The 24,921-nt window shown below is 30.9% G+C and overlaps 2 protein-coding genes across 2 annotated transcripts; one reads left to right on the forward strand and one right to left on the reverse strand.

The window, feature by feature from the left end:
• Window positions 1–3,116: 3,116 nt before the first annotated feature.
• Window positions 3,117–12,885, forward strand: LOC143045123 (cilia- and flagella-associated protein 52-like). Its single transcript, XM_076217438.1, has 12 exons — window positions 3,117–3,290; window positions 5,539–5,738; window positions 6,275–6,411; window positions 6,856–6,984; window positions 7,706–7,805; window positions 8,393–8,640; window positions 8,942–9,020; window positions 9,859–10,052; window positions 10,527–10,675; window positions 11,149–11,485; window positions 11,930–12,167; window positions 12,579–12,885. The coding sequence occupies exons 1-12, from the start codon at window positions 3,230–3,232 to the stop codon at window positions 12,735–12,737; spliced, it is 2,031 nt and encodes a 676-aa protein (XP_076073553.1). The 5' UTR covers window positions 3,117–3,229; the 3' UTR covers window positions 12,738–12,885.
• Window positions 12,886–17,510: 4,625 nt separating this feature from the next.
• On the reverse strand, window positions 17,511–23,134 carry LOC143045124 (ubiquitin-like protein ATG12). The gene is made up of 4 exons (XM_076217439.1): window positions 22,963–23,134; window positions 19,574–19,710; window positions 18,818–18,880; window positions 17,511–18,232 (listed from the first exon to the last, which is right to left on the reverse strand). Exons 1-4 carry the CDS (start codon window positions 23,096–23,098, stop codon window positions 18,173–18,175), a joined length of 396 nt encoding a protein of 131 aa, XP_076073554.1. The 5' UTR covers window positions 23,099–23,134; the 3' UTR covers window positions 17,511–18,172.
• Window positions 23,135–24,921: the final 1,787 nt, after the last annotated feature.

Raw genomic sequence — 24,921 nt, forward strand, 5'->3', positions numbered from 1 at the left:
AGCTTGTTTATGATCATAAGATAGTATCCAGAAGTAAATTTTGTGAAAATAAAATTCCATTTTTTCCGTATTTTACTTATAAATGGACTTAGTTTTTCTGTGGGAAAACATTACATACACTCTGTGGTTAAAGTTTTTAAAATTTAAATAACTTTCTTAAACTATCCTAGATTTCTACCAAACTTGTACAGAAGCTTATTCATGATCATAAGATAGTATCCAGAAGTAAATTTTGTGAAAATAAAATTCCATTTTCTCCGTATTTTACTTATAAATGCACTTAAGTTTTTCTGCGGGAAAACATTACATCACTCTGTGGTTGTAGTTTTTAAAATTTTAATAACTTTCTTAAACTATGCTTGGTTTGTACCAAACTTGGACAGAAGCTTGTTTATGATCATAAGATAGTATCCAGAAGCAGAGACATATAATACAAATGTATTATATGTCTCTGCCAGAAGTAAATTTTGTAAAATGACAAATCCATTTTTTCCATATTTTACTTTAAATGGACTTTTTTTCTGCCAGGAAACAACACTGACATTCACTCTGTGTTTAAATTTTTAAAAATTTTGATAACTTTCTTATACTATTTTTTATTTGTACCAAACTAAGACAGAAGCTTGTTTATGATCAAAAGCTAGTATCTAGAAGGAAATTTTGTTAATGTTTTGTACCGGTCACGGTATCTGTATTTTACTTATAAATGAACTTAGTTTTTTTTCCAGTAAACATTACATCCAGTCTGCAGTTAGTTTTTAAAACATTTATTAGATTCATAAACTATCCAGGATTTTTTTTACCAAACTTGGACAGAAGCTTCCTACAATCCAAACATGCATGGTATCAAGCGGAATATTTTTATTGATTTTTTCCCTCATTTTTGTTGATCCTGCAATTTACAGCAAAAGTAGGCGAGACACTGGGTTCCGCGGAACCCTTACAAATTTTTTCTCTAATCTTCATTTTTTTTGTCCGTTATTCTCTAATCTTCATTTTAAAGGGCATTATTCTTTAATCATTTAACCCCATCCAAACCCTCGTACAAATACAAATATACAAATATTTTATTAGCACAAACTCATCAACAATAAATGGTTAAGGCTCATGGTAAATGAATTACATAGTTGGTCAAACATAATACAGGAATAAGTATTGCAAATAATGACTATATTAATATGTAATATTATAATTATAAACAATGATTATGAATTAGACATATTGACAATTTTATAGAGTTTGTTCTGCTTTACGCAGGTTCAAACTGTCTGAGATGAAAGAGGAAGTCAATTTTAGGATTGTGTATGAATTATTATTTAATAAAAAGATTATATTATTTTCATGTTTTTGAAATTTTGTAGGATCAACGATTATATTTGAAACTTTATGGTAAAATATGGCCCTTTTAGTTGAGTATATTTCATAATGTAAAAGAAAATGTATAACAAGCGGACGCAGTCAGGAGTCTACTTCGTCAAAATTATCTCCCCATTACGCCAGTTCATTTTCACAATCGTAGAAATGGAAGCCATTGTAGGGATGACGCGCTACCAATATTGCTCTTGGAAACCGATAAATTTATCCACATTGCACCATTACGATCCTTATATGCCCACGGTCAATTGTATTTTAAAAGACAAATGTATCAACTAGCTAATGAGCATCAGTTAATAATCTTGTCTGCATTGATTCAACTTAAAACTATTGTCTGATCGGTTGTCAGGTGGAATTTTCGAAAATTCATAAACATTTAAAAAAATTCTAATTAAATATTTCGTGGAAGGGCAGACTAGATTTTTTTAGTGTATGAAGACTATAAACCCTAGTAATCACACACAAAAAATTAGAATTTTTCGAAGATATGCATTTTCATCATCCAACTTGAAAGACTGTCGTCAAGTACTTTCAGTAAAAAATAACTATTCGAACACACCTTCTCTGTTTTTGTGACTCATTAGATAGGTATTTCAGTTGACCCATATATTTCATCTTTTAGTACTGTGATTTTTTTGTGTTATAAAGTCAACCTGTAGCTTTAATATATAAAAATGATAGAATCTGAAGCGAGACGATGTATGAAATATTCTTACTTAAATTTGTACGATATCAAGACAGGGGCGGATGAAGGAATTTTCGAAAGGGGGGGTGCTAACCCAGGGCAAAGCAGGGCAAAGGGGGGGGGTGCAAAACATATGTCCCGATACAAATGCATTGATCGGCAAAAATAAAGGGGGGGTGCGCACCCCCGGAACCCCCCCCCCCTGGATCCACCACTGCAAGACAAAATACTCAACTCAAACACGCCCCAACATAAAAAGGTGAACTCGATTTTCTCTTTTCGATACAATTGTTACCCATTTTTTGGAATTTTTTCTTCAGTCACATAATGGAAGGGCAGACACGAAAATTACTGAACTAATAGATTGATATGTTTTCCGTCCGTGGTAATTTTTTTCATAAAATTCGGAGGTTATGCATTTTCTTCATCCAACTTGAAAGATACCCATGTCGTCGACTTGATATCTAATTGTTCTGCTTAACTATGTACTAGATAAATTGAAAACTTATGCAAATGATGTTTTTAAAATAAAACACCTCGTAATTGAGAAGAAAATTGCAATTTTGTTTGTTTCTATTAACTTTTAAAAATTTTGTCACTATAGTCAACAATACAGTAAACATTAATCTCCTTCTCTAACAAAGAGCTTCGATTCTTTTGTTCTATTTCAACCTTGTTTCCGACTGGACGGTATTGCTCCCTTCTCACTTTTTTTTATTTATTGCAAAAAAAAGGTAAATGTGTCAGAGAGGTTATTAAAAGAAAGGCAGTGGCTATTATAGGATATTATAAGACAGCAAAAAAGTCACGGATTATTAAAGAAAAAAAAATATGGTAGACGTTGTCAAAACTGAAAATATTTTTAAACCCCCCTTTTTTTCAAGAGTTGGGTACTGTCTTTTTCCACCATAAGTTCCGTTTTGTTATCTAAGTGATTTTTTTTTTATAATAACATTAAATTTTTTAATTAAATTAGCAACGGACACCTGCTTGGAACGGTAATGAATGAATGAATTGTGGAGTAGACAACCGGAAATAGGTGGCGTTGTTATTTTGGTCGCCATGCTTGTCTCCAATGACAACATCTAAATTTTGAAAGGCAGTGTTTAGCTTTGTGTGTACAAGTAGCCTTGACGTTCCTATTTTAAGAAGGCTACTACAAAAAATAAGATGACAGACACACCAATTGATGTTCCAAGATTGGAACTTGATTCAATCATTGGATTTAACGGTAAGATGAGACTTTTGACAAGTTTTGTTTGAAAAGCGCAGACACAGTATAAATAATGCAGCAGCATTTCCCAACCTATGCGCCATTGTTTTATATGCTTTACACTATAATTGTTGTTTACTTATTGAAATGTTGAAAAAATAGTATCCAAAGCTGGCCCTGTATTGCTTTCCTTTGTAACAAATCAATCATTCGTTATAATAAAAAATACCCTGACATTCATCACTCTCCATCTTCTTTATATGTACATTTTGACTTTCTAAAGACTTATTTACCCAGATGCCAGATCTTATAATACTAACACACCTTGTCCCTATTTGTCCAACATGACTGGACAAACACAAACCTTCCTGGTAAAACTTTGAAGTTATTATATCCATTGAATGTCAAAATTATTGAACGATTCAAAAATGGAAAACCCATTATTGTATTATATCAGCCATGAATACGTTGTTTTTACCAATACTGGCTTAATACAACAGTATGGTCATGATGGTTCAAGTGTTGCATGCAGATTCCCAATTAGTGCTAATTAAGGCACATATTAAGAACAGTTTGTCCTACATGTACATGTATATTTGTAATAGGGCTGGCTCTTCACGGTTAGTTCGGCCATATACACCTTATCGCTATTTGTCCGCCATTACTAGATATCACACAGGTTTCCGTTAATTTTTGACATCACAAAACAAAATATCTGACACCACAATGGAAAAGTGATGGTTGTATGCGTCAAAAGTGCAAGTGGCCGGGTCAGCTGGGATTAGCGATAAGGTGTATTGGATAGGGGTAGATTTTTTTGAAAGAGGTGGAAATCCTATGCATGTTTCCAAGCAACTGCTCTGTTTTATGGATGTTTTCCCCTATTTTTCGCACCATTTGTACCTCTAATATGAAAATCTGCCCCTATCCAATATGGCCGAACTAACAGTGAAGAGCCCTATTGGTTATACAATATTTTTAAAGAAGTGTTGAGCTGGTTGCTCACTAAAGTAATTGTTGATTTAGTTATGCTGTACTGGATGGAAGCAGGACAAATCGCCCCACTTTTTCACCAACTCGCCCCACTATTAAAAAATTTAAAAAATCGCCCCTACCTGGTTAACCAACTCGCCCCACTTTTAGAAAATCACCTCACTTGTGAAAAGGGTTAAATCCAATTAATTTTTCCCCTGTCAACTCGCCTCACGTATTGAAAAAAGGAAAAATCTACTTCTATGTATATATATGTTATTTTCATGTCTATAAAGTAGCCGCACTTAAATGAAAACTTATTTTGATTTTTGTAATCTACACAAAATACAAAAAAAAACACCGAAATTTATTAAATTTTTTTTAACATTCTTAAAATATAATTGCAAATACATTTTTGTATCATTATTGGAGAATAACTTTATACTTGTAAGCTTAGTTATTTGTATAACAATTGAAAAGAAACCTGTTAATTGTATCATAATCATACTATTGATGCGTGATTAACATTTTTATATAACTTTAATTTATTGCAAAAACAGAGTTTTTAACAGCAATTTGATTTTATAGCACTTCACTAGGTATTGACGTGGGCAGGGACAAAGATATACAACAGGATTGCATCTTTTTTATAAGTGGTTTATCTATTTGTCATGAATGGGGCCAGTTGACAGACGGTATTTCAGCGGGATTTTAACCCTTTTCATAAGGGGAGCATGTTATCATAACTATTTGCAATGGGAGTTTACCCTTTTCATAAGTGGGGTGAGTTGGTAAACAAGAGTGGGGCGGTTTTTTAGAAAGTGGGGCGATATGCCAGTGGGGGGATTTGTCATGGATTCTACTGGATGATAGATTAGTAATGTTTTATACATGTATTAACTTTCAGATTTTAAGAAGAAAATCATTGGATTTAACTTTGCAATTTTTGTGGTTGAAAATTGAAACTTTCAATTGAAAAGGGATGGACATTGTTGTGTCAAAAGAAAAAAAAATACTATAAAATAAAAAAAAAAATTTTTGTACACACATTGACAAACAGAAACCTGAACTAAACGGTAAACCATAAAAATCAGAGATATTTGAGTTGTGGTTTTCTTGTTGAAATCCGATAAGATGTACATTTATATATTTATCAGTATATGAATCATGACATTAATTATATAAACTAATGAAAACTAATTGAAATGTAATTTTTCTATATAAATTGACAAATAATCTATTATAATATCATCACATTGTCTATAGATATTTTAAGTGATATTTAACATTTTAGGGGATGTAAATGCTGGTTTGAAAGTTCATCCTGGAAGAGAACACCTGATTTACCCTCTAGGAAATACAGTCATAATTGAACATGTTACTACAAAGGAATTTTCACAATTATCAGGCCACACTAATAATGTGTCATGTATTGCTGTGTCACCATCTGGAAACTACCTAGCATCTGGACAAGTCACACACATGGGATTTAAGGTAAGACCATAGAAGTTATGATTTCAGCTGAGGACCACCTTTGGGTTAAGGATTTTCTCGCTGCGTTGAAGACCCATTGGTGGCCTTCAGCTGTTGTTTGCTCTTTGGTTGAGTTGTTGTCTCAGACCCTCTGACATATTCAGATGTTCCCCATTTCGATTCTCAAATTTTTTTTTCTTCCTCCCAAAAATGTATTTGTTTTCATATTCTGACTCTTGTGGTCATGGCTGTCCACATATACAGTGTTTTAATTTTAATTATTGTACACAAATGTATCATAGTTAAAACTGTTTTGATTTAGCAAATCATATTCATGGCCCATTGAGCTGTAATTATTCTGCTATTGAGCTAATTATAAGTAAGATGGGGTTGTTTTTTTTGTACTCACAATTTATGTCAATTATTTAGGTACCTAATTCAGTTATGAATTAAGGTATACAATTTGTTAACATCTAGACATCAATGATATAATTGTATTCAGAACTACAAATGTACCAGCATTACCATTTTTAATTCAATGATATTTTATTTTTTAGGCTAATGTCATCATATGGGATTTTCACAGGAAACAACAGATAGCTACACTCAGCCTTCACAAAGTGAAAGTACAAGACTTAGCATTCTCACCTAATGAAAAATATCTTGTAACTCTTGGTGGGCAAGATGATGGAAGGTGAGTGCATTGCATACATAGATGCAGTTGTCAATAAAGTTTTGATATTTAAAAAAAATGTTTGGATTACTTATGACATTGTCTAGTAAATACTTTTAATATATTACTTAAAATTTAAGCTTGTTAATTTTGAAGTTCTTTAAAAGCAGACAATGTTTTTCATTGCATTGTGTGAAATGATCAAGGAAAGTTAGAATGCAACTGATGTACTTTTTTCACAGAATTATATTGTACTTTTTTTTTACAATACTCAGTTACTGGATCCTTAACATTAATTTATGATCTTTACTGATAAGTTTCTGTTTCTATTATATTATTTCTTCCAAAGTGTGCTTTGATATTGAAATAAATAGATTATTGCTGAATCATATAATGGAAGGTAATTCAATATTTAAAAATCATTAGATAAGGAAAGATATTTAAAATAGTTATTATTTATTTCAGTGTTGTTGTATGGGATCTAGCCAGTAAAGAAGCCATTTGTGGAAACCAAGCCCAAGTAGAGAGTGCTGGAGTAACATACTGTGTAGCTTACTCCAATGTCAGTGATGATATCTTTGTTACAGGAGGAGAGTAAGTTTATTTAATAAAAATTAAAACTTATTTATAAATTTCATGCATCCAAAGCATTTTTCTGTATTCACCTTCATCAGGAACGCTCAAAGCAGAATATTTGGTAGCCAGTGATGTACATATATATAAGAACCAAAAAAAGTTGAAGATACATACGACCAAAAAGGACAAAAAATTTAGCCAAATCAGTCTGAGGGGATTAAAATCGTAGTATTATCATTTCTAAATTTAGTTAGTATTTTCAATTTCTATCAATTAATTTGGAATCAAATTTGTTCAGTTTTGATAGATTGTTTATGTTATATCAATCTTTATCAAAGTACAATGCATGCAACTAAAATTCAGTGAACCTTTACGTTTGTTTTGATTTTTAACAATGAAAACAGGGAACTTTTTCAGAGATAGGTATTTTGGTTATCTACCTTTAAGGTGGTACCCAACACTTTCACTAAAATTTTGCTCGTTTAATTTTCACAAGTATATACTTTGATCCTTTGACAAAAATATAAAAATTTCAAAAAATTTGAACCAACCATTTTATCAGAAAAATTACACTGGTTACATAGCAATTTTACAGACAGTAATTCTGATCATTGAGAAGCTTAATATTTCCTTAACAACGCAACGTAATTAAAACGTTTAGCTGATTTTACAGAGTTATTTCCCTGTAGTGTTAGGTATCACCTTAAGCTTTAAATCTTAAATGCTTTTCTTTTTTCAGTGGTACATTAAGAGTATGGGAACTTGATGTTGGAAACAGAAAAATCAAAGCAACAAATGTAGTCATGGGTCAACTTAAACGAGTTGTTAAATGTATCCAGGTGAGTACAATTTATATTCTTTTGTATGTTAAAAATATTTTAAAAATCATTGCAATCAAGTACCTTACCCATGAGGCACAAGGTTTTTACCTCTATATTTTTTTCTTTTAATGATTGACTATGAAGTGAAACAGAGTCTCCATTAGTATGGAATTAAGAGTCATATAAATTAACTAATTAAAATATCAATTTACAAAAATGATTTATGAAATTGAAAAGATATTAGAAATGAGGTTCCTAATTTTAGTACAGATGAATGTAGACACAACCAATGATTTTTTTACTTTAAACCAAAGCCCTTAAAAAAACTCCAAAAAAAAGTAGTTTCTACTGATCCTTATTGGTACCTTTTATGTATTTCCACTTACACAGACTTTTGAGACGTAGTAACATAGAAATTACATACTCATTCAAACTAAACATTTTCTAAACAGTATACATAATGTGATATGTAACATTTCCAGAAACACAGCCGGACATTTTATTATAATTTACTGTTAACTAGGACTTCCTAAATGAATTTTTTTTGGAGAAAACTGTGACTTAAGTTCTGGTGCTTTTTCTATATTTTTTTATTCTTTTTATAGATGGCTGATCACATGGCTGAACCATTCTTTTTCTGTGGTACAACAACTGGAGATATCATCGGTATCAATATGAGAACCAGGCTCTTCCAAGTCCAAGGACCAAAGAAAGAACTATTTAGTAAAGGTGTCACATCTCTGGCACTTCTCAAGTCTGGTGACTTCTTAGTAGGAGCAGGAGATGGAGAAGTAGCCCTGGCTAAATTTTACAAGAAACAAGACAAAGGTGAAGTCTTGTTTGAAAAGAAAAGGTAGGATAAATACTTACCTTGAGCAATTTATTGATTGTGAATTGTTAATTTAGGAATTATTCTGTGCATTTATAATTTGCAGTTTTTGAAGAATGGAAAATTTGATGTCATTGTTTTGCTTTATTTTGTCGTTGAGACTGAAATTGAAACTATTATAAATAGAGATAACATTTCTTCTCACTTTTGGATTACATATGCTTAAAGAATGACAAGTCCAATGACTCACCTTCAAAAAACCTTAGTGTTGATTGCCGAATACAAAGATTGATTTCAAAATGACTTATTTTTGTGCACATTTCAGGTCATGGAAGGACAAAAATTTATCCAATTTATCATCACCTGCAATCACATCTATAGCCCTGAGAGGAGATGGCCATCAGGTAAATATTATAACCTTTTTGGATGAGTTTCATTTAAAGGTGCATTTTCATTATAGCAATATGTGATTAAAAAAATCCACATTGTAAACCACAAGGCTTTACAAATACATGATAAACATTGATTTACAAATTTGAAGAGAATCTGTCACTTGCCACTGCAAGGTTTAAAAAAAATCATACAATGTAAATTTTATTGTAAGTGTATTGAAAAGTTGAGGTAGATTTTGTTGTAAATGTCTTTTGTGAACTAAAGCCATGAATAAGAATTGAATAATGTCATATTCTGTTGTAAGATTTTAAATTACAATTGCTGGACAAATATAAGGATATTCCCCTAGTTGTATGTTTCATTGGTGGACAAGGTGGAAACCAAATTACATGTATTATCATCAACCAATTTCATAACTTCAATAATATAGGGTTATTGCATGAATATTGGGGAATATTGTCCCGAGTAGAATTTTATATTGCACGAGCTTGCGAGTGCAATATATGTTCTACGAGGGACAATATTCCCCAATATTCATGCAATAACCCTTTTATTGTATAGAAATATAATATTTGAAAGTAAAAATTGGTTTAACCTAAGATTTTGTCGTTAATGACGTCACGAATTTTGAAGATTTATTGCACTAGTGCAATATTAGAATTTATTGCACGCTAACTTTTGGTTACGTTCTGTTGAAAATATTATATTGCTATACAATAATATGAATTCTTACACATGAAAACACTATACTTAAAATGTGGGTAATTTTTTTTATCTAGAAATAATTTTTTAGCACATTTTATTGGAATATTTTTCAAATATTTTATTTTGTCTACTTTATATTTTCAGTTTTATGTTGGAGCTGCTAACTCTCAAATTTATAGATTTAACTATTCAGAATTTGTTAGTGGTGGTGGTGATCAGAAACAAATCAACAAGAAAACTGGTCTTAAAATAGAGAAAAAAACACAGACCGATGATAAAGGCGTAGAATTAGTAAAAACATGTCACTCCAAAGCTGTTAAAGATGTTGTATTCCCATTGTAAGTTATTTTGGTATTTGTTTATTTTGTCTTTTGATAAATTAATACTTAAGTAAATATGTTTTGATATACAGATATTATAACTTATGATCATATATCCTGTTGATGTTATGCACTTATATTCTGGCATTGGAAAAGGTGACAGTTTTCCCTGAGTTTTGTTATGTTTTAATGCTAAATCCGAATATGTACTGATTAGAACATACATTTTTGAGAATGAAAACTGTATTCAAAATAAAATCATAATCTTAATGAGGTCATATATTCTCACGTATTCCAAATGAGACTGCAATTGTTTTTGAGGAAAGCACTGTTGATATTACACTTTGTTTTTTATTTTAATACTAACAGGGGTAATGAAAGATTTCTACTTACAAAAGTTTGTTAATTTTTTTCCACAATAAACTACATTAAATGTCACTATAGTTATGGTAGAGTTAACTTTGAAATAAATGAATGTCTTTTATTTTGCAGTGGCTTTTCCAATTTAATAGTAACATGTCAAGAAGAAGAAATTAGGGTATGGAATATGTCAACAAAAAAAGAAATTCTACGACATGTAGTCGCCAATAAGACATGTAATGCTGTGTGCATAACTAGAGATGGAAAAACAATATTTAGTGGTAGGTATTGCAAGATTAGACACTTCTTAAAGATAATCTTGCTAACACATATGCTTATTCTGAAAACAAGTAAATGATTGGGTTTATACAAAGATCAGTAAAAGTTTTAAGATGTCTTTCCTTTTAAGCCGAATAAACTTGATGGTATAAACTATAAATGGAACATGCATATCTTGTAAAACTTAGGATAATGTATGGTGATTAAAAGGGGGTTTAATGATATTGGATTATCTCCCATGGAAACTTGATGACAGCATATATATTTATATTTAAGTAGATATTACTTTGGTTTCATAGTTTTCTTTCTAAATAGATAATATTGATAGTATTTTCAGTGGATCAAAAGAGTAACATTCATTACAGTTCATTCAATTTCTTCAGGTAGTAAATTGGCTCGTCAGAGAAAAATATTTTTATAAGTAATTATAAATAAATTAGATAGTTTTACTCATTTGTCTACCCATGTTTTTCAGCTTGGGATGATGGTATTATTAGAGGATATGGTTTTTCAAAAGATGGAAAAAGTTTGAAACAGAAATTTGAGAGAGGAGAAGCTCATAGTAAAGGAGTAACTGCTATTTCATGTACTTCTGACGGCAGGAGAATTGTAAGTGGTGGAGGTGAAGGCCAAGTACGCATTTGGGACATTACCAAAAGTATGAATATGAAAGGCGAGGATGTTTACATTATAAAATTGGCAGAAACAATGATGGAACACAAAGGAACTGTTTCTGATGTCAAGATAACCAATGGAGACCTGGAATGTGCCACTGCTAGCAATGATGGAACTTGTATTATTTGGGATTTAGAGTAAGTTTTGTATATATTTAAAGAAGCCTGATTTAATTTACAACAAATATTGATCTCAAATCTTCATTGATTGAAATTAAATTTTGATTTCAAATTTCTAAGTTGTTGTCTAATTTTGTTATTCTTCATATCACACTTGACCTTCCTGCTGACTGTAGAAATCCAGAAAAGGGACCTGATATTCAATTATACTCCAACAAACAGAAATGCAAGAGCTGTTTTTTTGCTTTCTTCTATGCGCTTGTCATAAATGAATGCACTTTATTCCATCTTAATTATTCTTAAAGTGAAATGTTTCACATTGAATGTTTAATTTATCCTCCATTTTGTGTATAGAAATTCAACTACTATCTATTTTTTACATTCAAGTTTATTAGAGTGTTTTGGGTTAAGATTGAGCTGTTGAATGCATAATTGTAAAGAAATTTATATTTATCATTTCAGAAATAAAAGAAGGAAGGGAATAGTATTCGCCAACACATTATTCAAATGTTTAACCTATGATGCAAAAGAAGTACAATTAGTAACCAGTGGAACAGATAGAAAAATAGGATTCTGGGAGACACATGGTGGAGAAAGGATTAGAGACTTAGATGGTTCTTCAAGTGGATCTGTCAACGCCATAGATTTGTCACCTGATGGAAGATTCTTAGTCACAGGAGGAGATGACAGAATGATTAAGGTACAAATTTACTTCAGTTGTATGCTAAGAAAAACAATTAGATTGTGAAGAAAAGTAAAGGGAAACTACTAACTAAGGGAGATAATTTATATGAATTGTGAATAAAAGAATAATAAAATATTTCTTATCATGTGCAGCAAAAAATAATTCAATATCGCATTTTTCACTTTTGTGGCAACTATTATGGAATGATGGACTCGAGTATTACCTTTCAGAATTCATGGACAGTTAAATTCAGTTTTCTAATAACGGCTTATGGTAGACCATTAATATACATTTGTTATTGTTTTTTCCTCTCAAATGCTATTTGACTTGGAGCAAAGGGGTTCCTAAAAATTACAACAGCTAATGTAAAAATAGAGATTTTTTGGCGTTTTATAGACTATTCAAAATTTTGTTTTTCTTTTATAGGTATGGACCTACCAAGAGGGAGAAGTTGTAGGTGTAGGAATCGGACATAGTGACTCAGTCATCAAAGTTAAAATCTGTCCTAACCAGAACTTAATCGTCAGTGTCAGTGAAGATGGAGCTATTCTCATATGGAAATTCCCATTCACACCAAGATGCTAAAGACAATTCAAAATTAACAAAGCAAATATTGTATATGAATCTTAATGTTTATGAAAAATTTATTTGACGGATTCCTTAGTACTACTGATGAATTTGGAATGGATAAATTCTGTGATATATTTATTATTATTAAATGAATTATACTCAATTATTTTTATTATGAGAAGTGTCACAGTTGCAACCAAATTTATCCCCTTGTGCTCAATTGTCCGTCCATAAGAATTGTTATTAGTTTTTGTGAAGAATAATTCATCTGTCTGAATAGGGTTGTATTTTTTAGTTTAAGATAATTCATTAGATAACAAGAATGTCAAAACCACTGAAGTATTACTTTTTTCTGTTCAATTGTATGTCCAAAAAACAATACCCAATACTTTTTTGTTTGCTTTTTTCAAATATTTTGAAACTTCAATTATTTTACTGCCATCATATTTTTTTAATTTTTAATATTTCTATTTTCTCATGAAAAGTTTAACAGAATGTAATTTCTATAATCATTATCAATGAATGTGTCACTGTTTTCCCCATTTCACTTTACAAAATATACGGTATACTACCAAACTGTTGCTTGCAACTGTTTTTCTTTGTGATCTAGATCTGCATTTACAATATTACTTCCTCATTTTCATAGATCTGAATCTTAATTGTAAATATTTATTTGTAAATGAAGTATATATTTATCATCAAGGACAATAAAATGATAAAACACTGTAGAACCATTCTTTTACTATTTTATTGAAATGTAATTGGGAACATGGAACCATTTTCAAACAGAGAGTCAACTATCAGTCCAAATGAAGTGGATTTAAGCAAGGAAAAAATTATATCTAAATTTCAAGAAAGCCACAGATTAATTTCAGTTAATTTGTTTTCACATTAACTGTCCCTGTTGATATTTTGATGAGTCCAGAGAGCTTAGTTTGTTATAATCTCTGGTATTTTATCTTTGAATATTGTTTTATTGGAGTAAATATTGATTTTGTTATCAATAAATTAAAACATACTAAATACTACACCTATGCACCTTCACAGGACTCAAATCTGTTGATACTGTTACTGTGGTTTCAATTATTTTTGTGGTACCAATTTTGTGGATTAAGGTGGTACCTAACACTTTAACTAAAATAATTTGACTCGTTTAATTTTCTTCAAATTTTGATAAAGTATTTACTTTGACCCTTTTACAGAAATATAAAAATTTCAAAAAATTTGAACCAACTGTTTTATCAGAAAAATTACACTGGTTATATAGCAGTTTGACAAACACTTATTTTGATCATTGAAAAGCTTAAATATTCTCTTAACAACACAACGTAATTTAAACGTTTAGATGATTTTACAGAGTTATCTCCCTGTAGTGTTAGGTACCACTTGATTTCATGGTTTTGAAGAAGTTTGCATACAAGCTTTGGAAAATTTGTTATTCATTGAACATTTAATTTCATGGTTCACCTGTACCCACGAAATCCACAAAATATATCCAATCAATAATAATGAAGTCACAGTAGTTTTGGCAATGCACAAGGTCATGTTTTTCTCTGACTATTAATGATGTCTTTGAACTAAATCGGCTGTTGATTGGATGTGTACTAATTGATAGTTTAGTCAAAGATACATGATTTTATTTAAAAAGAAGATGTGGTATGATTGCCTATGAGTCAACTCTCCACAAGAGACCAAATGACACAGAAATTAACAACTATATGTCACTGTAAGGCAACCAACAATGCCCAAACGCAATAGTCAGCTCATTAGTTGTTAATGGCTTTGAACTAGCTGTCAGTAATTGCAAGTACTCTCTGATCTGTACTGAGTGTCTTTGTTTTTGGGATGTTGTTCAATGTATTTCTGTTTGTTTCCACCTGATGAGTTTAGCCATTTTTAACTGATTTTTGTAGTTTGTTCTTTGTGTACTGTTACAATACTGACCCAGATTAATGGAACCAAATAAGGAGCCTGTAGTTCAGTAGTTATTGTTGATTCATATTAAAAAGAAGATGGGGTACGACTGCCAATGAGACAACTCTCCACAGGAGACCAAATGACACAAAAATTAACAAATATAGTTCACCGTACAGCCTTTAACAATAAGCAAAGCCCATACCGTATAGTCTGCTATAAAAGACCCTGAAAGGACAAATGTAAAACAATTCAAATGAGAAAAATGATTGTCATATCTGTTTAAATCTGTTTTGTTATAAATTAGGCTGTTAGTTTTCTTAATTATACCCCACGCAACGAAGTTGCGGAGGGTATAATGTTTTTGACCCGTCCGTCAGTCCGTCAGTCCTGTTTCTTGTCATCGCAACTCCTCTCATACCACACAACAGAATTTCACGAAACCTTTTCAGATAATAAGGACATACTATGTAGTTGTGCATATCGACGGGAAATTGCGATTCAATTTTTTTTCTAGGAGTTACGTCCCTTTGAACTTATTTACTTTAATGTACTACTGCAACAGTTTGTCATCGCAACTCCTCTCAAACCACACAACAGAATTTCACGAAACCTTTTCAGATAATAAGGACATACTATGTAGTTGTGCATATCGACGGGAAATTGCGATACAAATTTTTTTCTAGGAGTTACACCCCTTTGAACTTATTTACTTTAATGTATTACTGCAACAGTTTGTCATCGCAACTCCTCTCAAACCACACAACAGAATTTCATGAAACTTTGTAGATGTGCATATCAACAGGAAATTACGGTTCAATTTTTTTCTAGGAGTTATGCCCCTTTGAACTTATTTGCTTCAATGTACTTCTGCAACAGTTTGTCATCTCAACTCCTCTGAAAACACACAACAGAATTTCATGAAATTTTGTAGATAATAAGGACATACTATGTATATTGACAGGAAATTATTATTCAATATTTTTTCTTATACTTATTTAATTTCTCCAATGACAATGTGGGGACGTGGGGTATGTGAGCGTGCTCACTAAGGTTCTTTAATTGAATTTGTTCCTATTGTCATGGTGGGGCCTTTTATAGCCAACCATAATGTATGGTCTTTACTCATTGATCTCAAATTTAAATGTCACTTTTTTCAGCAATTACTCGTTGGACAAATGATTTTGTAGGAGTCTTACACCATGCACATCAGTAAATGATACATGCATCTCTTTGTTCAAGTATTCAGCACAGCATTCTCTGATTTTCAATATTTTGATCAGTTGAATTAGAAAATTGTGATTTAGAAAAGTACATAATTTTTGAAGGGGTGAAAATAACTCCACTCAAGCACAACCGGAAAATCCTCTAATGGTTTTCATTGCAGAACCAATTATTCTGCGTGTGGAGATTACCAGCCATGACTGAAGGGTTCAGATTGCTTACAGTTATCAGTGGATGTCAAATTAAATAAGCATTGGTTGAAGTTGATTCCTTTACAATTCTGGACAAAGGAAGAAAAACTCATTGTTATTGATGATTTAAACAATGACATCCATTGATATTTTATGAACAGATATTAGATACAAGTACAAGTTATGTAATTTTCTTGACAAATATATCATTTTGTAACTTGAATATTTGAGCACAAATATTTCATTGATAAATTTCAATAAATATTCATGCATAAGATGTATATAGACTGTTATGATCAATGCACTATAGTTTGTGTCTCTCAAAAGTAGTGATAAACCTTGGAAGATTTAGATATTCAGTAAATATTGTAGGATTTGAATAGCATTATATGCAGTCTTTACCCAATAAAAACCTACAAAACAGTTCTGAATTGACTGCAAGCATATTTCAGACTAAATTCATTAAATGGGAAGTCTGACAGCGAAACCTTTGCTAAAGTTAGGCTTCTGGTCAAAATTTAAATATTAAATCTGATGCCTTGTGAAATGATAAAGCCATGTTTTTTTGTATAATGAAAAACCTCTTTGAGGGCTCTGTAGTTGACCTGATGCAAGGTAGAATGTATATCCCTTATCCAAAATGCTCTAATTTTCCAGTGGCTGTCCAAATTACCAGCCTATTTATTATATCTTTAATGTCTATTGTATAAATTGTTTATTTGTTTTGACATTTTTCCATGAATTACATGAAGTTTTTACTGATCATTAAAGAAGCAGTAATCAATCACGCAATAATCAATCAATCAAATCCTCAATTTGAGATTTTTAGAAGAACTGAGCAGGTTGATATGGGTGCAGGGAAAACTGATATAGCAAATACCATGTTTTTCTGTTCGTTTAGGATTTTTGATATTTTTTATTTATCTTTATTGGTTGATATTGATATGATAGTCTTATAATACCAAAATATGTTATCAAATCATATGGACAAATTTTTGACTTCTTCTTTTTAAAATGATACTACAATGTACAATGCAAGTCATTAGTGCTCGAAGAAATTTGAATCAAAGAAATTATTTCCTAAATAAGTTTTATTTCAACTAAGAAGACTGTGTGGATTTTCAGAACATAAAACTTAGGCCCTTTGTTGCTTTTACTTATTGATGTGATTTTGCCTCAAGGTTCTATTCCATATATATTTTCGAAACCATATGCTATTAAAGTTGATGATAAAATTTATGGTTTATTCATCCAAATTAGCTATTACACTTCATTTGCTTTGGGTGACCATGATGTTTTCTAAAACCAAATGTTCAGTGATGATCAACATACTCTATAAATAATTTGGAAATCAAACAACAACAAAAATAAACATTAATTATATTCCCCATTTAATTTTTAGGATTTACACTATAAATTTGAATGTCTGGCTGTTTCTGTTAGGAAATATAAGGGTAGCTAACAATTGACAATTTTATTTTGACATGTATTTAATACTATAACATCTTACAATTATCACAGTCATTCTTCTTCAAACAAACATAAACATAAATTCAAAATCAATTCAATATGTAAAGAGAACCCTGCTGTAACCAATATATGTTACTAATTTTATGTAAATTATATACTTTTTATCTGTACATAACCAAGACAGTTCTATCAACAATCAGTCAATCTTTAAGTAATGTTTTTAAAAATAATTTGAATGAAATCTGTTGATACATTTAGAAATACTAGAAAATCAGACAAGTTTTATTTTGTGTGATAAAAATATTAGAAACTACTGGTCATACAAAAGGCAACAAGATTTTTTCTCTCACACATATATACATTAACCTTACAGCAGTAAAATTATTCAAAACAAAAAATGCTGCTAAAAAAATTATGTTTTTTTTTATCTTAAATATTTGAATCTGATTGTTGCTAAAATGCTATTTTAATATTAATTTCTTTTTCAGCAGCAAATCAGTAACATAATAACAATATACACTGAAACATGGTGTTCTTTCATTTTAAAAGTATGTCATTAAGCTCTTCGTTTAATATAAGGTATATTGTCAATAAAATGTTAAGGAATGTTGTATTGCACTTTTCCTCCATTTTTTCTGTATAAACAAGGTGTCATCCCCAGGCTTGTGTCTTACAATAGTGGAGTACTAATTTACCATCACTTCCAAAACACTAAAAAATAAAGCAATTTTTAGTAAAATACAATGAAAAATAATGAAATAAATTCATGACTTTTTCTTGAACTTGGTGCAAACAATAAAAAGTCTTCAATATAACCTTTTTAATTTTCTGCTCTCTCATTTGATTTGAATTATATCCTACCATGACTTCAGAAGAATTAAAATTTACTACATGATACAGAATTATTTGAAAAGGCAGTTCTTTGATGATTCTCCTTGCTGTTATATTTAGTGGAAGGGTTGTTCTATCTGAAAGTGATTAGAGAATGCAAATCCACACTACAAACTATAGAACTAAATGCCAAAGGCTAAAACAAAACATTTACGCAACTAAAATGTAACCTTCATACAAGTGAGAGGTTTAGCGTTATAAAACCAGGTTCAATCCACCATTTTCTACGTTTGAAAATGCCTGTACCAAGTCAGGAATATGACAGTTGTTGTCTGTTCGATTGATGTATTTAATCATTTGATTTTGCCATTCGATTAAGGACTTTCCATCTTAAATTTTCCTCGGAGTTCAGTATTTTTGTATTTTTACTTTTTACATTAAAACTGTAATAAAACATCTACTTACATCAAATACACTGCCTACTTCTGTGTCTGGTGCAGGAGCAAATGATTGATTCACATATAGAAACTGAAATAGAACAAATTAACTTATTTAGTAATGTTTTATGACATGTAATAGTGTGTTAGGATTGTAGGTTATTGTTCAATCTAAATACACGGATAGATTCAGCATATCAAAGACCCCCAATAATCCAATTTTTGATGAAATCAAACAAAAAAAGTTTAATTTTGAACCCTTTTGGGTGAGTTTTAGCCCCTAATTCCTAAACTGTTGAGACCAAAACTCCCAGAATCAATTCCAACCTTCCTTTTGTGGTCATTAACCTTGTGTTAAAATTTCATTGATTACTATTTACTTATACCAAAGGTATTATCCAGAAATCATCCATCTTTAGACGACGAAGCAGATGACATGATACCAATATACGACCAAAATTTTTTAGTTTTTGCGGTTGTATAAAAAAACATCTAATATTAACTTGTACTGTCTATGAAGACAACCCCTATTGGACGTTGTCCGACTTATCATGAGTTATGTTTACACATTACGCAATACCAAGTACACTGGTATAATGAAATTTTTTTTTACAATTTCTAGTTATTATTCCTACTGAATGATAACTGCATTATAAAATCATTAGAACAAAATGATGATAAAGAAATATATGCTTATATTCTACTATATTTGATCAATGGTGGAGAGTTGTTTCATTGTCTTCTTATTTTTATATAAATAAGAAAGCTTTCAGCTTAATCATACCATAGATTCTGTTGGTTCAAATTTAAGATATTTCTTTATAAATTCTGATATCCAGCTCACTCTCTTGTTTCTATCTACAGACCATTTCTTTTTCTTCATTATTGGAGCATCACCTGCAGCCTTGAGGAGAACATCAACTGAAATTATATGTTTGTATATTTTTAATTGTGTGTCATACAATGAATATATAGCACTCATTTTAGGAATTTACAGATTTAATGCACAAAAACTTAGCTTTGACTTTGTTAAATAAGTTTAAGAGTAAGACATGGCTATCTGTACCTATGATTTGTAAAATGAATGGGCTATGACATGTCTGACATAGGTTAAATGCTTACCAATGAAGCTTAACTGTATTTTATTTTCATGATTTAAATACTAAGAGATTAAAAAAGCAGTACTTTTGCTATTACAAAATGTCTCTTATTTTCAGAAAATAATTAGAAACACATGAATCAGATTTTCTGACAAATTTGTTTTTCAGATACATATATATATATATACATGTAATCTTGGCGTCAGATTTTCATTAAAGTAAACAGACTGAAATGCAATCATGTATGTGTCAGTGCTTCTGTTAGAGCATTGCCTTTAGATTCAAAGACTGAGAGTTTGAATCCCTATGGTACTGACCATGTACATGTACCTCACAATAATTGTGATATGAGCATCTACCTCTTGCACATACAAGTGTCTTTGAGTACCTGGCAGTCAAATAGAAATGGTCATGAGAAGATGACCATGGCTAAAGGCCGTACGATGACCTATAGTTGTTAACTTTTGTGTCATTTTGGTCTCTTGTGGAGAGTTGTCTCATTGGCAATCATACCACATCTTCCTTTTTTTATATGGAATGTTTTTATGGCATTAGAAAAAAGCCAGAGGGTTTACAAATGAAAGACTTGAGTTGTTGAGTAGTAGACCAGAGAGTTTTCCTGTTTGTCAGCATTCTTTTGCCCTGCTTCTTATCACATGTATCATGCTGATTAAATTCAATCATTGCTTTGTTGTACAAGAGTGCACACACTGAAATGTCTCGCCTTCTATACTAATCATTGATATTATGTTGATAGTCCAAAGTATAAAGCTAAGCTTTATTACAACTGTCACATAAACTTAACATTAACCAAGATAACTAAACAAAGACCAATGAACCTTGAAAATTAGGTCAAGGTCAGATAAACCATGACAGGCACACATGTACAGCTAACAATGCTTCTATAAAACATATATAGTTGACCCATTACTTAAAGTTTAAGAAAAATAGACCAAAACACAAAAACTTAACACTGTGCAATGAACCGTGAAAATGAGGTCACGGTCAAATAAAACCTGCGCGACTGACATAAAGATCATAAAATATTTCCATACACCAAATATAGTTATGGCATATAGTATTAGATAAAAAGACCAAAACTCAAAAACTTGACCACTGAACCATGAATATGAGGTCAAGGTCACATGACATCTGCCCGCTAGACATGTACACCTTACAATCATTCCAAACAACAAATATAGTAGACCTATTGCATATATAGTATGAGAAAACAGACCAAAACACAAAAATTTAACTAAAACCACTGAACCATGAAAATGAGGTCAAGGTCAGATGACACCTGCCAGTTGGACATGTACACCTTACAGTCCTTCCATACACTGAATATACTAGCCCTATTGCTTATAGTATCTGAGATATGGACTTGACCACCAAAACTTAACCTTGTTCACTGATCCATGAAATGAGGTCGAGGTCAAGTGAAAACTGTCTGACAGACATGAGGACCTTGCAAGGTACGCACATATCAAATGTAGTTATCCTATTACTTATAATAAGAGAGAATTCAACATTACAAAAAATTTGAACTTTTTTTTCAAGTGGTCACTGAACCATGAAAATGAGGTCAAGGACATTGGACATGTGACTGACGGAAACTTCGTAACATGAAGCATCTATATACAAAGTATGAAGCATCCAGGTCTTCCACCTTCTAAAATATAAAGCTTTTAAGAAGTGAGCTAACACCGCCGCCGCCGGATCACTATCCCTATGTCGAGCTTTCTGCAACAAAAGTTGAAGGCTCGACAAAAATGGCATATTATTTAAATATCTATAAAATAATATGAGGCAGGCATTACCTGTGAAAGGGGACGAAGTCTGTGTGAATATTTTTTTTTTCAAACATTTTAACTTCAAAATGGTTAAAAATGACACAGAAATGCCGTAACGTTTCTGGTTTGGTTCTGTTGTTAAGGATTTTAGTTGTGACGTTATTTATGTTATGATGTCATATTCAATGTAAACAAAGAAACGCTATCATCAGGTAATGAAATTTCATATCAAAGAATTATTAAAAATGATATTGGTATTGTGTTCCTTCTTATGTTTTACTAGAATGATAAATATATGTTTTACTCAAAGTCTGACAAAGAGACCGAAAAAAGAAAGTAGATTGCTGCAAAAATGCTGGGATTTAAAAAGTCTGAAAACAAAAAAGTTAACAATTTTGAGTTCATTAGTAGAATGAAAATTTCGGTAAATTTTCCCGATTTAAAAAAAAAAAAAATGTTTTATTGATTTTTCTACTGTTATCAAATGGTTATAGGGGACTTCGTCCCCATAAATGGAGTTGCTGTATCATTGCCATTTTAAGGACTACTTATACAACATTTGGTCTCTGTTCCACTAGAGACTGTATGCCATATACACTGTACATGTAAAATGATGTACAGCCTTCAACATATATGAACAAAACCAACACATACATGACATAGCAAGCTATAAACAAAATGATAAAAGAAATAAGAAAATGTTAAACAATCCAATTAAGATCAATTAAGGAATACAAGAATATGTGGCTAAATTGATTCAAAATTTTCAGAAAAGAAGGATGATGAGGTATATCTCTTTGTCATTTGATTTTGTACAAAATACAATATTAGTATACTTTCCTTTGATATGTTCTAAATTCTACAGGAATAAATTCTAAAGCTTGTACAAATAAATTTTGTATTTTCCGACAATGTTCATACTGGTATATTGTTTATGGACTAAGATGGATGATACACATTACAGAATAAGGGGAAGAAAGTTGAACTACAGCATTGTACACACTAGTATTTTTTTTATAGTAGATACAAATTATGTTTGAAAGTCTATCTTAATTTTGAAATTATAAAAAAAAAAATAATAATATATCATGTATATCACAGGCACTTGTTTTTTTTCAATGGGGGTATACTATCCACACTTATACGAAGACCCCATTGACAGAAACAAGTGCCTGTGCAATGATAATGATACTATCCTTGTATGGAATTTTTCATAAATAGTTTACACTTACAGAGCAGATAAGCAATTGATTTTGAAAGTAAATTAATTAATGTTTTACTTTTTGTTTTAGACGAATGTGTAGGGCTTTCAATGATAGGTGTCTGAGCAGTCCTGGCATTCGCATTTGGTGGTGATTCTGACGGTTTTTCATCAGTTTCTGTTTTATTTTCGTCAGAGTTATTATTGTCAGCCATATTTCCGTCTCTCGGGTTTTAAGTTTGAAGACTGAGAACAGCCCAAAGAAGTTCCGAAACATTGATAAAGCTAAGTCACCAAAATTAATTTGTAGAAAAAACGCACAATACTGCACTTAATATATTTATGAAACTACATAATTTCTTGTCTATGACATAAGATCACATAACAGGTAGTAAACTGACCCATTAGATGACACAATTAATTTATCTGTACTATGAATCTAGGTAAAATGTTACCAAACCCTTCTATCCTTTGTAAATTTATACACTAAATATATTATGTCCCAGGTAAAACAGGTAAAACCTATGGTTTTACTGATATATACTTTTTCATTTGATATAATTTTCACTAATATTTCTCATTGGAGCTTCAGGACAGGACCCTATGTTGAGCCCCCATAGTCCTACCCCTTTTTTATTATAAATTCCTGATTTCTAATATATATATCATTTACTTGTACCATATGTATACCAATTTACCATATTTTGACTCTAAACATACATGTTAATTCTATCAATGTGCCTGACTCATGTATTTGCCCTTTAGTCTAGTAGCATATTGATAGTAAACATGTATATTTTTAATTAAAATGTGGTAGATTGGTATACATATTGGTACAAATAAATGATAAATATTAGAAATCAGGAATTTATAATCATAAAAGGGGAAAGGTGGGTGCACTTTGAGTATCAAATATAAATTACGACAAATTTTATAATTTGTGTATACTTCCAACTGAATTAAAATTTCACCAAAATAATGATTTTAAGGCAAGAAATATTATTTTGTTTATCTTTAAAGAAATTGCACACAAATACAACCCAGATTTTAAAATGGCAGATTCTCTGCATGGGTTTAGACAAGTTCAAAGTGGAACTTACTCCTAAAAATATAAGTTGTTGTCCAAAATATCTATAAGTATTATTAGAATGCTACGTATTTATCATTTTTTCACTTAAATAAACAGCAGTTAATTTTACAGGTGTTTAAACTCGTGTTCATCAAAGAAACTCAAACTCTGAGTACCCTTTCTTTAAAACTTGACTTTGGATGTTTTCTGCTCTTTAGTAGGGTTGGTGTCTCTTTGACACATTCACCATTTCAATTCTCAATTTTATATTTCATTACTTTAATTCTACTCCTCTCAACTGAAAATGTTGGATTCATGATGTAGCATAATGCATTACCAAAGACAAGTCAAAAGACAAAACAATGCTTTCAAACAGTAGTTTTTAGATTGTAGTGCAACTGATAATGAAGCACTTTATATGCCCATTCTCACTTGGTTCAAAATAATTATTAATTTTATTCCTATTTCCTTTCTTTTTATCAAGCTCTCTATTGGACTCATCCTCAGAGATTTTCAAGATTCAGATCTGCTGGTATATTACAAATCTTAAATAAAGATAGCTGCAGTCTTGATTCACAGAATGTGTATGAAGAAAGTTAACACAACAGACTGTATTATCTTAGACAACAAGAATCATTTGACATTTACTGTGTTTAACACCAATGTAATTTGTGAATGACCTTAGAAGCAAACACATTTTATGGGAGATAACTCATGCTATAATAGTGGATAAATATGCCTTAAAACATCTAAACAAGTACTGTAAAAAACTACAAGACCAGTGTAATTTGAGAAAAAAACTAAATAAACAGATTCAAAGGGCCTTTTTTTTGGTGGATACATTTGCCTTGAAACATTAAAACAAGAATGTGTTCCAAGTACACAGATGTCTCATCTGCACTATCATTTTCTATGTTCTGTGGACCATGAAAATGGGATAAAATCTCTAATTTGGCATTATAATTAGAA

This window comes from Mytilus galloprovincialis, chromosome 9 (assembly GCF_965363235.1).
Source record: "Mytilus galloprovincialis chromosome 9, xbMytGall1.hap1.1, whole genome shotgun sequence".
Classification (NCBI taxonomy): Eukaryota; Metazoa; Mollusca; class Bivalvia; order Mytilida; family Mytilidae; genus Mytilus; species Mytilus galloprovincialis.

Excerpts from the sequence above, each read along its gene's own strand:
- LOC143045123 (XM_076217438.1), top strand. The coding sequence starts at position 3,230 with ATGACAGACACACCAATTGATGTTCCAAGATTGGAACTTGATTCAATC. Across the intron at positions 9,021-9,858 it reads TGAGAGGAGATGGCCATCAG|TTTTATGTTGGAGCTGCTAA; the intron begins GTAAATATTATA and ends TTATATTTTCAG. Across the intron at positions 10,676-11,148 it reads TGGAAAAACAATATTTAGTG|CTTGGGATGATGGTATTATT; the intron begins GTAGGTATTGCA and ends CATGTTTTTCAG.
- LOC143045124 (XM_076217439.1), bottom strand. The coding sequence starts at position 23,098 with ATGGCTGACAATAATAACTCTGACGAAAATAAAACAGAAACTGATGAA. Across the intron at positions 19,711-22,962 it reads ACATTCGTCTAAAACAAAAA|TTGATGTTCTCCTCAAGGCT; the intron begins GTAAAACATTAA and ends ATATAATTTCAG. Across the intron at positions 18,233-18,817 it reads AAGTAGGCAGTGTATTTGAT|TGTTTTGGAAGTGATGGTAA; the intron begins GTAAGTAGATGT and ends TTTATTTTTTAG.